The sequence below is a fragment of the Pelodiscus sinensis genome, chromosome 16 (assembly GCF_049634645.1).
Source record: "Pelodiscus sinensis isolate JC-2024 chromosome 16, ASM4963464v1, whole genome shotgun sequence".
NCBI classification, from domain to species: Eukaryota; Metazoa; Chordata; order Testudines; family Trionychidae; genus Pelodiscus; species Pelodiscus sinensis.
The window spans coordinates 41,544,052-41,557,325 of record NC_134726.1 but is presented as its reverse complement, the minus strand read 5'-3'; the positions used below and the strand labels follow the sequence as shown (position 1 = coordinate 41,557,325).

The 13,274-nt window shown below is 48.9% G+C and overlaps 1 protein-coding gene across 5 annotated transcripts in view; it reads right to left on the bottom strand.

The window, feature by feature from the left end:
• The window catches only part of GNPTG (N-acetylglucosamine-1-phosphate transferase subunit gamma), a 53,338-nt gene that overhangs the window by 21,777 nt on the left and 18,287 nt on the right, over positions 1–13,274 (bottom strand). For all 5 annotated transcript variants that reach the window (XM_075899992.1, XM_075899995.1, XM_075899994.1 and 2 more), the window contains one exon: positions 8,696–8,810. In XM_075899992.1, coding sequence (XP_075756107.1) covers positions 8,696–8,810 — 115 coding nt within the window. The remainder of the gene's footprint in view (positions 1–8,695; positions 8,811–13,274) is intronic.

The window sequence follows — 13,274 nt, the reverse complement described above, 5'->3', positions numbered from 1 at the left end:
TCAAACCCAAAACTTTAGAGCCTACAAACCCACTTAGTGATTGGCTGAACAAGAAGGACTAAGACAAATAAGTATGTTTACATTTGTGGGAGACTTGTGGGTTCCGCCCCGTACTCACTACACTTGCCTATCCCCCTCTCTCTGGCAGCTTTTGCAACCAGAGAGCATGCTGAGCATAATGATATCATTCTGTCACCCGGCAAGAAAAACTTTTTTATATATAGAAAGTGATAATACTGCCTGCTTCTTATTTACAGTGTCACCTAAAAGTGAGAATAGATGAACATGGCACTTTTGTAGCTAGCATTGTAGCTGTGCCAGATATGCTAAACAGTCATATGTCCCTTCATGCTTCTGCCACCATTCCAGAGGACGTGCTTCCATATTGATGATGCTCATTAAAAAAAATAATGCATTTATTAAATTTGTGACTGAACTTCTTGGAGAACTGTATGCCTCCTGTTCTGTTTTACTTGCATTCATCTGCCATATATTTCATGTTATAGCAGTCACAGATAATGACCCAGCCCATGCTCATTTTCAGAACACTTTTACAGCAGATTTGACAAAATGCGAAGAAAGTACCAATGTGAGATTTCTAAAAATAGCTGCAATACTCGACTCAAGGCTTAAGACTCTGAAGTGCCATTCCAAATTTGAGAGAGACATGGTATGGAGCATGCTTTGAGAAGTCTTAAAAGAGCAACACTCCAATGCAGAAACTACACAATCTGAACCACTGTGACGGGCCGTCACTGACCTGCGTGGGGGACAGCCATGGCCGCTGCACGCCGGGAAACAGCAGCCAGCCCCAAGCCCTCCCCTACGGCCTCGGCACGGGCTGGGGGAGCCGGCGGGACCGCGCGCTGCCGCCGCGCCTGCACCAGCAGGGGAGCACTGGCCCCTCCCCAGAGGACGCACAGGGCGGGGTCGGGGTGGAGCGAGGTGGATGAGTGGTGTGGGAGGGCGCCGGCGTGCTGCCGGAAGGGGAGGGGCCCCGGGCAGCAGCCAGCACGGCGGGCCAGTTTAAAAAGGCTCGCCGCCAGCGAGGAAGGGGGCAACCTCCTCGCAGGAAAGGAGGAGAGGTCCCGGACCCCGAGCAACACCGAGGCCGGCAGTTGGCCCGGCCTCGGCCCCGGGATCCCTGGGATGGTCACCACGGCTGGCGGTCAGTCAGCCCCTGCTCCGACGGCGACCAGCCTCCGCCCCGCCGGGCCTGGAGGGAGCAGCCGAGCCGGGAGCGGACCCAGCCAAGGGAGCGAACCCCTGAGACCTCGCCCGGACGACCCAGGACCTGAACTGCTGAACCAGGGTAGGTGGCGGAGACCGGAGCCATGATCCGGTAGAACCCAGGAACGGAGGAAGGAGCCCGGGGCGGAACGCTGGTGGCGGCCGTGGGTAGACGGATTACAGCCGGAGTTACCCCCGTCTACTGCGTCGGGTGCAAGCAAGCCCTGAGGCTTAAGGCCCCGGGCTGGGACCCGGAGAGAGGGTGGGACCAGGTCCCCCTCCCTCCCCCGAAGGAGCATACAGCTCTGGACAACTTTAACATAGACCCGTCATAGAACTAGGACCCCGAGTGGGAGCGAGCTTGGACTGGGGGGCTCGGGCCCCCACCCTGAAGGGACGGGTGACACTTGGTGGGTTCGCTGATCCCCCCTTCCTGCCGGGGAGGGGGTGATCGCACCCGATTGCCCAGGCTCCCGAGCGGGGGTCCGGGGCATGAGATAGACGGAAAGAGGATGCAGGGGTCCACCGAGCTCCCCTCCCCCGCTGGGAGGGGGTGATCGCACCCCGAACCCCTCACAACCACCAAAAAGAAAATCCATCTTTTACTGGGTGACATCTGACTCAGATGATGACAATGAACATGTGTTGGTATACTTACCTTTGGACTATAATCGAGCAGAACCCGTGATCAGCATGGATACATGTTCTCTGAAATGGTAGTTGAAGCATGAAGGGACATATAAATATTTACCACAGCTGGCACATAAATACTTTGTGATGCCGGCTACAACAATTCCATGAAAATGCCCACTCTCACTTTCAGGGGACATTGTAAACAAAAAGCAGGCAGCATTATCTTCTGCAGATTGTAACTCATATTTAAGTGACAAGCTGAACAAGTAGGACTGAGAGGACTTGTAGTCTCTAATATTTTGCACTACTTTCTTGTTGAAAGCAGGGGTTTTTTTATACATAATTCTACATTTGTAAGTTAAACTTTCATGGAAAAGAAACTGCACTATAATACTTGCAGTAGGTGAACTGAAAAAACATGGTTACTTACCTGTAACTGTTGTTCTTCGAGATGTGTTGCTCATGTCCATTTGAACGAAGTGGTGTGCGTGCCACATGCACGGTTCCCGGAGCGTTTTTTCCCCAGCGGTACCCGTCAGGCTAGCAGGTTGCCCCCTTGAGTGGTGCCACTATAGCAGAGTATAAGTTCCCCTGCCGGCCTTCCCCCTCCTCAGTTCCTTCTTGCCGAAGACTCCGACATAGAGGAGGTGGGGGGGAATCTAATGGACATGAGCAACACATCTCAAAGAACAACAGTTACAGGTAAGTAACCATCTTTTCTTCTTCGAGTGGTTGCTCATGTCCATTCGAACGAGGTGACTCCCAAGCTGAAACCAACGCAGGTGGGGGTCGGAGACATGTCTAGCAAGACACACACACACACACACACACACACACCCACACCCACACCCACCCACCCCCCAACGTGGAACACCAACCATAACTTTATTCCACATAAGAACAAGACCAAATGAGAAATGCAGGTGAAATATATACAGAACTACATACCACGACAAACCCTTTTGTTCTGTTTTCTTTACAGGACTGTACCAAGAACAGCAGAGCCCAAAGCGGCATCATCCCTGGCCTGTTGGGTGAGTGCATAATGCACTGTAAACGTGTGAACGGAGGACCATGTGACCGCTCTACAAATTTCAAGTATTGGAACTTGTGCCCCAAAGGCCACAGAGGACGCATGCGCCCTAGTGGAGTGTGCCTTAAACTGAGGCAGTTCCCTATGCACTAGGTCATAACACTCTCGAATACACAAGGAGATCCACACAGACAACCTTTGGGCCGATTGCGGCCGCCCCTTCATTCTGTCTGCATAAGCAATAAACAACTGTGATGATTTACAAAACGGCTTCATTCTGTCCATATAAAAGGCTAGTGCCTTTTTGCATCAAGCGTATGTAATGCCTGCTACTTAGGGGAGCGGTGTGGCTTTGGTAAGAAAATGTGTAAATAAATGTCCTGAGACATATGGAAAACCGACACCATCTTGGGGAGGAACGCCGGGTGAGGGTGTAGTCTGACCCTGTCCTCTGAAAACACCAAATACTGTGCCATCGTGAGAGGGGACAGCGTCAGGTCGCACACCATGGTCACTATAACCTGGAACCTGGCTTCGGGGAGGTAAGCCCGCCTCTTCCTGGCATCCAGGTAGGCCCGCATGAACTTTGTGTCCTGAGAAGGGCTCAACTTTGACTTTTCCTCATTTATCATGAGTTCGAGCTTTCTGAAGAGGGCCCTTGTAAGCCTTATATGTGCCACCACCTGGTCTCTGGACTGCCTACGGATGAGCCAGTCATCCAGGTATGGAAAGACTTGGACTCCATGTCTCCAGAGGCATGCCACCGCCACACACTTGGTAAAGACTCTGGGTGCCGTGGAAAGCCCAAAGGGAAGGACAGTGAACTGGAAGTGGCGGTGGGACACAACAAAACGAAGGAACCTCCTGTGGCTTGGCCGTATTACCACATGAAAGTAAGCGTCCTTCAAATCGAGGGCCGCGTACCAATCTCCCAATTCTAAATCTGGAATAATGGAGGCTAGGGTCACCATCCTGAACTTTCCCTTTCTTATCTCTTTCTTGATGCCCCTGAGGTCCAGGATAGGCTGAAGCCCCCCTTTTGGTTTGGGGATGATAAAATACCGGGAGTAAAACCCCTTGCCCTCTAGGTGGGAAGGGACCCTTTCCACCGTTCCTTTCTGTAGGAGTGAGAGGACCTCCTGACGCAGGAGGGCCTCGTGAGATGGGTCCCTGAGGAGGGACCGGGGTGTGGGGAGGGAAGGAGAAGAACTCAAAAAGGGGATGGAATACCCCATCCTTACCACACCGAGCACCCACCTGGGCAAAATGGGATAAACGGTCTCCAAAGGACGGGAAGATAGTGGAAACTGGTACTCGGCCCTCGGGCACCCCTTCAAAATGGCTGCTTAGGCTGTTGGGAAGGGGGCTGACCAGGGCCCCTACCCACGTCTGTGCGTGGCCGGCAGTGTCTATTACGGCCCGCAGCGGTGCCTGCTGCACTACCGAAACCCCCATTGGGGCCTCCAGTAGTCCGACTGCAAGGCCTGGAACTACTGCCTATTCAGGAGCTGCTTCTGCTGGGGCACCGGAGTGTGAATACCGACCGACCTCAGCGTTGACCTTGTATTCTTTAGACTATGCAGCCTGGTGTCCGTGTTCTCTGAAAACTGGGCCTTTCCATCAAAGGGCAAGTCCTGAATTGTGGACTGCATGTCTGCTGGGATCCCCGACACCTGGAACCAGGCACCACGACGCATGACCATATCAGACGCCATGTTCCTAGCCGCCGAGTCCACCGCATCGAGGGAGGCTTGCAGGGCTGTACGGGCTATGGTCCTACCCTCCGTAGTCAGAGCCACGCATTCCAGCCTAGCATCCTGAGGCAGCCTGTCGCGGAACTTATTCATCGCCTGCCAGGTGTTACAGGCATAGCAACTGAGCCTCGCCTGCTGATTGGCAATGTGCAATTTGAACACCACCAGTCGCATAGACCTTGTGCCCTAACAAGTCCATGCGTTTAGGCTCCCTGACCTTGAGTGTTGGTCCCGGCTGCCCTGCCTTTCCTTCTGCGCTGCCGCTTGGACCACCAGCGAACCTGGGACCAGGTGAGAATAGAGGTGTTCATGTTCCTACTGAGGGATGTAGTCCCTCCTCTCGACCCCCTTGAGAGTAGGGGTTATGGATGCCGGGGTCTGCCACAGGGTGTTTGTGATTTTAGCCATAGCCTGATTGAGTGGCAGGGCTAACTTGGCAGGGGCATTCTCAGTGAGGATATCAACCACAGGGTCGGATTCCTCAGTCACCAGCTCAACCGGCACCCCCAGGTTAGCTGCCAGCCTAAGTAGCAGCTCTTGATAGGACCTGGCATCCACTGCGGGCATAGTTGGGGCTGGGTCCTCCAAGGCCTCGTCGGGGGATGACAACAAAGAGGATTCCCGAACTAGTGCCGGGACTTCTACCATCCCTAGCGTGTGTGCTGGCTGCTGCGGCCCTGCGGATTGTAGGGGAGCCAGTGGATGCACGTCCCCTAACTCGCCCTGCCTCTGCGGACTGGCACCCCTGGAGGATGGAGGGGCCCTGGACAGCGAGGCCGAAGGAGTGCTCCTTCTCCGAGAGACACTAGCCGTACGTGAGGGTGGCATTGGGCTCTGCCACTGATGGTAGGCCCAGGGCTTTCAAAAAGGCCAGAGTTGCTGAGCCTGTGGGGGCCACATTTGTTGGAAATCCTGCAGTACCGTCCGGTGCCGAGAACGGGAACGGTACCAAGATGAGACCTGGGACAAGCTTGCAGAGTGCAAGGACTCTGCCTCAGACTCTGAAGATTGCCCTGAAACAAACCGAGGCCTGTATCTGACCATGGAGTCTGGTTTCCCCGCGTGGGGACGGACCTGCGGTGGCAGCAACTGCAGTGGTGCCAGTGCCGAGGTCGTCATTGCCGGCGCCTGGGTCGTCATCGCAGGTGCCGCGGTTGCCATCGCTGGTGCCCCGACAGGGACTAGCGATACCAATGCCATCGGTGCAGGTTTTGGTACAGGAGCCTGTGTTGAAGCCTGTGCCAGTGCCCCCACGGGTGCCAGAGTGAGAGCCCAAGTCGACCCAGGTATTGGAAGTGGCGCCCCCCACGCTGCTGTAGGGCGGGGACCCCCAGCGCCCTAATCACCTCCATCGGTGCCGGCGCAAGTTGGGCGGCCACAGATGATGCCAGCAAAGATGTCTGTGCCCCTGCCATACCAGTGCCAACCAGGCTCCCGGTGAAATAGAAGCTACTGGTGCCCCTGTCACCCCTGGTGTCGATGACAACAATCCCCCCGACGGGGGGGTGACGGAGGCAAGGCTGTCAGCTCGATAAGATCGTGAGCTGCCTCGAATATCTCCAGCGTCAAGGGGCGTTGTGTCAGAATCGGGCCCGGGCTCCATACCTGGTGCGGGCCAGTCCTCTTCCCCTGCGCACCCCTATGACTGGTGCCCAGAGAGTCCGGTCCCGAGGAACGCCGGTGCCGGTCCTCATGGGCCTTACGGCCGGGTGATCTCCCCCTGGAGTCCTTCACCCTCTTCGGAGCCAGGGACTGCGAACGGTGCATTGCTGCCTACAATTTCAGCACCCTGGAATGGGAGGAGCCTGGATGCGGCTCCTGCACCGAAGCCGGCGCACTGCGAACCGAGGCGTCCCTAGACAGTGCCGGATGAAGCACTGATTCCATTAATATCAGTTTTAAGTGGGAATCCCTTTCCCGCTTGGTACAGGGCTTGAACCCTCAGCAAATCTTACACGAGTCTGTAAGGTGGCACTCTCCCAGACACTTAAGACAAGGGTCGTGGGGGTCACCCTTAGGCATCGGTTTAGCACAGGATGCACAAGATTTAAAGCCTTGTAGGCCTGGCATCTCCGTCCCCCAGCAGAGGGAAGGGGAGAAAGAGATAAGAACTATCTAACTAAGTGTCTAACAACTACAACTACTCAAACAAACAATAAGACACTGCCAACGGGCAAACAAACGACTCTAGCTGGGATTTGGAAGACAGCAAGCTCCAACAACCATCATGGGCAGTAAGAATGAACTGAGGAGGGGGAGGGCCGGCAGGGGTACTTATGCTCCGCTATAGGAGGCGCCACTACAGGAGGCGACCTGCCAGCCCAACGGGTACTGCTGGGGAAAAAGAGCTCCAGGAACCGTGCACGCGGTACGCCCACCACCTCGTTCGAATGGACATGAGCAACCACTCGAAGAAGAAATACTATTTCTTTTGTTTTTTTAAATGTAAATTTTTGTAATAAAAATAAGTATAAAGTGGGTGCTGTACACTTTGTATTCTGTATTATAATTCAATAAATATATTTGAAAATGTAAAATAATAAAAAAATATTTACATAAATGGCATTCTATTAAAAGAATAATAGATTAATAGGATTGGAAGGGACCTCAAGAGATCATCGAGGCCAGTCCTCTGCACTCATGGTAGGACCAAGCACCATCCTAGACCATCCCTGACAGGAGTCTGTCTACCTTGCTCTTAAATATTTCCAATCATGGAGATGCCACCACCTTCCTAGGCAATTTATCCCAATGCTTAACTACTCTGATAATTAAGAAGTTTTTCCTACTGTCTAACCTAAACCTCCTTTGCTGCAATTTAGATGATTTAATAGCACAATTGTGTGATTAATCACTATTAATTTGAAATACCTGACAGCCCTAAAATTTACTGAAGTGTTGTTTGTAGATTGTGTAGGCTGAACTTATCACACACAAAGCGGGTCTTTGCATTCCTCCATTCCCTCCCCCACAAGCTGTCTGTATGCCTTCCATCCCATTGCCTTCTTTTTCAGGGAATCCTTGCAATTCACCCCAATTTCTTCCCTGCGATGGTTTGTGGGCCCCTCCATTCCCTTCTCTTCTCATACCAGGACCCCTTTTTATCTCCCCATATCAGCAGCTCAGCGTACACCCTATTACCCTCTTTCCTCCAAACTCCATTCCCAGTACCAGGGTCCTCCAATCAACCCTCCCCCCACCATGAGTTCTTATGTGCCACCCATTCCACATCTTCCATGCTAGAGACTATTGGGAGTCCGTCATTCTGCCCATCAAGCCAGGGGCCATGAGTACTCTTATTCCCCATCTTCCCTGGAACCCTCAAACTTCCCCCACCAAGGGTCCTGTGGCCACCAATTCTCCCTCCCCTATTTCCGGATCCCCAAATCTCCATCCCCAACCAAGGTTTCCTGTGTGCTCTTTTCTCCTCTTCTTCCACGAGGGTCCCCCATTTTCCTCTAGCATTCCAGCAGGGGTGTGTCTCTCAGTTCCCACCGTTTCCCTTTCTACATGAATTTCTATATAGAAGAGACATCATGCAGCTTGGCAAAGTGTTACACCATTGGGAGGATAAGCTGATATGAACATGGGTAAAGTGTTCCTCGAAACCATGAACTAGCTCTGTGATCTGCAGATAACTACAGACATGCTAGAGGCTGTGGCTAAAGAGATGTCAGGGGTTCTTTTATTCACCATTCTCCCCCCCTCTGGTTTTCTGCTCTTCCCCAAGTTTAAATAGGGGCATGATAACTGATGCCTAAAACAATGCCTGAAATTTTAGAATTAACTGGATGGAGTGTTCGAAAGTGATCCCATTACACTTGTACAAAGAAATGCCATGGAGTTGAGTGTGGGGGTTTGCAAGCAGAGTGCCAAATTATTACAGCAATGGACACTTTAGAAATGCTTACAATAAACGTAAATATCACATTCACTTTTCACTGACACAGTGATACAAACTAACAAACCAGAAATCGAAACTTGAAGGGTTGGGTAAGATGCCACATACCTCTCACATACGCACAGACCTTTTTATCCTACCTACCTAAAAGTGAATGAGGATGGCAAACAAGAGGAGTCTCAAATGTTAGAGAGTAAACACAAGTACTCGGCTCAGACACGTGAGCCAATTTATTGTTTTTTCCACAAATAAGAAGAACCTGAAGAGCAGAAAAAGAAGGATGAGGGGAAAATGATTAAACACACAATACAGTCACTAGTGTCATGTTGCACAGAACCAACATATGTCACTAACTTCCCTCGCACCATGCACCACAGACGCAGCAAGTACTGTAGTCAGTAGGCTCTCGGTATGGCCATCATTTTACCAAGTGCAGAAGAAAGAGGTCACATCACATCATCAATCATCATCATCTCAGCGCCCTTTGATGTCCGATGTCTCCCTCACTATTTCCTTCCATCTTTCCCTGTCCAGTGTGGAGTGGCTTAGTTTCTATAGACTCAAAGCCACTAGTTAAGTCTTTTTCAAATTATTTTAAAGCATGGAACAAATGTGTTCTTTACCCAATGGGAAGTGTTTCCACCCATGTACCCTTCACTACAAATTCCAAGAGACATACGTTAAATTAGATGCTTTTAAAGAAAACTTAGTTTGATAGTATTTCATCTGGCAAGAAACTACTTATCAACAGTTGGGGTTGTGAAATCCTCATTCCTTTATTGTTCTATTATTGTTATATTGTTTGTCTGTCTGGTTGCTGGGTGGTGTTTGGGTTTTTTTGGTTTTAATTGTTCTGGCTGCTGCATAATTAATTTCGCTGTGTGTCAATCAATTAATGTGGTGAAACACAATTGATTAGGGAATTATGTTACAATATGGTAGGATTGGTTAGCAAAAGTATAGTACAATAATTGGTTAAGGTATAACTAAGCAGGACTCCAGTGTCACTATATAAACTGGAGTCCAAAAGGAAGTTCTTTGGGAGCCAACTCCAGGGCACAGCTCCAAGATCAGAGGAGCCAGACCTCAATCCTGTGCCAATGAGGCTGTAGAAATTGGAGTCCCCCAGAGGGACCTGACCCTGACTAGCAATCAATACAAGTTTGCCTGCCTTATTAGGAGTGGTGAGCAGTGCATGTTTAGTGTGATTTGGTGCATATTTAGCATGTTGGTTTGGTGATTGTTAATAAATAGAGGATAAGTAGGATATTACTGTGTAAAGCTCTTTCGCTAACAAAAGACCCCCACAAACTCACAGAGCGTAAGGTTATGTCTGAGCCCTAAATATGGATAAGGAGTGGGTGCCTATACTCAGAGGGTTATACCTGAGCCCTAGAAACTGGTAAAGGTGGGTGCCCCTAGAGTTTGTGAATGACAGAATTTTGAGCAGGTAACAACAGTGCATTGGAAAAGGTCAGAAAACTTGATTCTATTTATGGCTCTCCAATAGGATTCTTCTTGTGACTTGGCCAAGTCACATCACTCCCTTCATCACTTTCTCATTGATGAACCCATCTATCATTAGGGCTTTACACAGCTGCCAGCAACATAGTATATAAGTTCTTCCACATACAATCAAAAGCAATAGCTATTGTCTTAGAAAATAAAAACGATCATTCTGAGTCAGACCAAAGGTCCATCTAGCCCAGTATTTTGTTTTCCAACAGGCCAATGCCAAGTGCCCCAGAGGGAATGAACAGAACAGGTAATCATCAAGTGATTCATCCCCTGTTGTCCATTCCCAGTCCCTGACAAGCAGAGGCTAGGGACACCCTGCCCATCCTGGACAATAACCACTGAGGGACCTAACCTCCATTAATTTATCTATTTCTTTTTTGAACCGTGTTAAAGCCCTGGTTTTCACAACAACCTATGGCAAGGAGTTCCACATGTTGACTGTGCATTGCATAATGTCACATGTAATGTTGTAGGTCACAGAGGAATGTTAGACTCAATTCGGTAAAGCTCCTTAACATCTTCAAATGTAAGGACCTAGAGAAGTGCAAACATTCTTTTAGCAAGGGGAGAAGAAGTCCAAAGCAAAAGTTCTCAGATTTTTCATAGTATGGCCCATATCTTTAGAAAATCTTGTGGACACCTCCCTCCTGTTCACAATCATATAAAATCCCTTACAGTTACAACTATTCACATGTACAAGTCATGTATTAACTGTTTTTAATATATTTGACTTTTTGACAAAAGCTAATTATACTGTCTGTATTCACTCTTCATTTCACCTCCCACATCTGTTCTACTCCTCTCTCACCTGCACATGCTTTATGTTACTTGGCCCTCTACTTTTCTCATGCAAGTTTCTCTGCCACTGGGTTTCATAAGAACGGCCATACTGGGTCAGACCAAAGGTCCATCCAGCCCAGTATCCTGTCTGCCGACAGTGGCCAATGCCAGGTGTCTCAGAGGGAGTGAACCGAACACGTAATGATCAAGCGATCTCTCTCCTGCCATCCATCTCCACCCTCTGAGAAACAGAGGCTAGGAACACCATTCCTTACCCATCCTGGCTAATAGTCAGTAATGGACTTAACCTCCATGAATTTATCTAGCTCTTTTTTAAACCCTGTTATAGTCCTAGCCTTCACAATCTCCTCAAGTAAGGAGTTCCACAGGCTCACTGTGCGCAGTGTGATGAAGAACTTCCTTTTATTTGTTTTAAACCTGGTGCCCATTAATTTCATTTGGTGGCCCCTAGTTCTTATATTATGGGAACAAGTAAATAACTTTTCCTTATTCACTTTCTCCACACCCCTCATGACTTTATATACCTCTATCATATCCCCCCTTAGTCTCCTTTTTTCTAAGATGAAAAGTCCAAGTCCTTTTAATCTCTCTTCATATGGGACCCGTTCCAAACCCCTAATAATTTTAGTTGCCCTTTTCTGAACTTTTTCTAATGCCAGTATATCTTTTTTGAGATGAGAAGACCACATCTGTACTCAGTATTCAAGATGTGGGTGTACCATGGTTTTATATAGAGACAATAGGTTATTCTCTGTCTTATTCTCTATCCCTTTTTAAATGATTCCTAACATCCTGTTTGCTTTTTTGACTGCCGCTGCACACTGCGTGGACATCTTCAGAGAACTATCCATGATGACGCCAAGATCTCTTTCCTGTTTAGTTGTAGCTAAATTAGCCCCCATCATATTATATGTATAGATGGGGTTATTTTTTCCAATGTGCATTACTTTACATTTATCCACATTAAATTTCATTTGCCATTTTGTTGCCCAATCATTTAGTTTTTTGTGGGATCTTTTTGAAGTTCTTCACAGTCTGCTTTGGTCTCAACCATCTTGAGCAGTTTAGTATAGTCTCCAAACTTTGCAACCTCACTGTTTATCCCTTTCTCCAGATCATTTATGGATAAGTTGAATAGGATTATAGTCCTAGGACTGACCCTTTCAAAATACTTTTTAACTATCTAGTTCTCTCTCCCTTTACACCTATATATGTGTCATCTAGTATTGCTGGCAACTCCAGTCCTACAAGTAATTCCTGTTTCTCTTCCTCTTATGTAGCAGTGACACATTGCAGAAGTTACAGAATATTTGTCACTAATGGTAAAGGCAATAACACAACATCCTATTTTGCATGAACAAAAAGAAAGAGTTAAAATCTTTAACTGGTGTGTGTGAAAACATCATCATCAGCCTTTTATCCTGGTTTTACCCTCTGTTCCTAACTGTTATTCCATAATTCATCTTGCATTCTTCTACATCACGTCCTAAACAATGAACCCTTCTGTCACGTTATTAGATTGAGGGGGGAGCAGCCGGGTCACTGCTGCACCCATGGGGGGGGGGAGGTGTTTGCCCCAAAAGTGGTATAAAGGGGGCCATGTGAGGGGACAAACAAAAGCTTACTTTCTTCTGATTCTGTATCTGCTCTTCATATATCTGTATAATGTCTATGCGTGTAGTTAGGAATCTGTAACCTGTATGGAGACTGGAAGTCTCTCTGAATGTGGTTGAGCATTGGGCAGAGCCTGGCCTATGGACATGCTAATTAGCAAGGCCCTGTGGGACAATAGCACTCAAGGGGCCAAGGACACACCTCGGGAATGGTGACCGACACATAAGGGCTAACAGCAGGGAACACAGTGATAGGCCGCTGGCCAGGTGACCTGCTGCAGCCAAGAAGAGAGCAGGAAGGATGTATAAAGATGCCATGTGGCTGACTCCATCTTGGTACTCACCTCAGCAATTTATCCCAGAGGCAGCAATGCAGGGATCGAAGAGCCGGAAAGAACTGTGGACCCATCCTAATCCTAAGATGCGCAACAAGAACTTTCAAGCCAGCAGCTGTAACATCTCTGCTAGAGACTGCATCGAGAGCTGGGAGATTCGATGCATGTAATGTACTATCCTTTAACAATCTTACTCTCATGCTTTTCTTTATTGTAGTAATAAACCTTTAGATGTTAGATGCTAAAGGATTGGCTCAGCGTGATTTGTGGGTAGGATCCAGAGGGTAAATTGACCAGGGATCTGTGGCTGGTTTCTTGGAACCAGACAGAACTTGTTCGGAGTAGGTGGGATTGAGTTCTAAGACCCTCCCACCGGTGTATGAGGCCCGGGCCATCTGGGGCACGGATATTGCTGGGATGTCGGAGGGGTTTTGCTCATGAGGCTTCAGGCAGGCT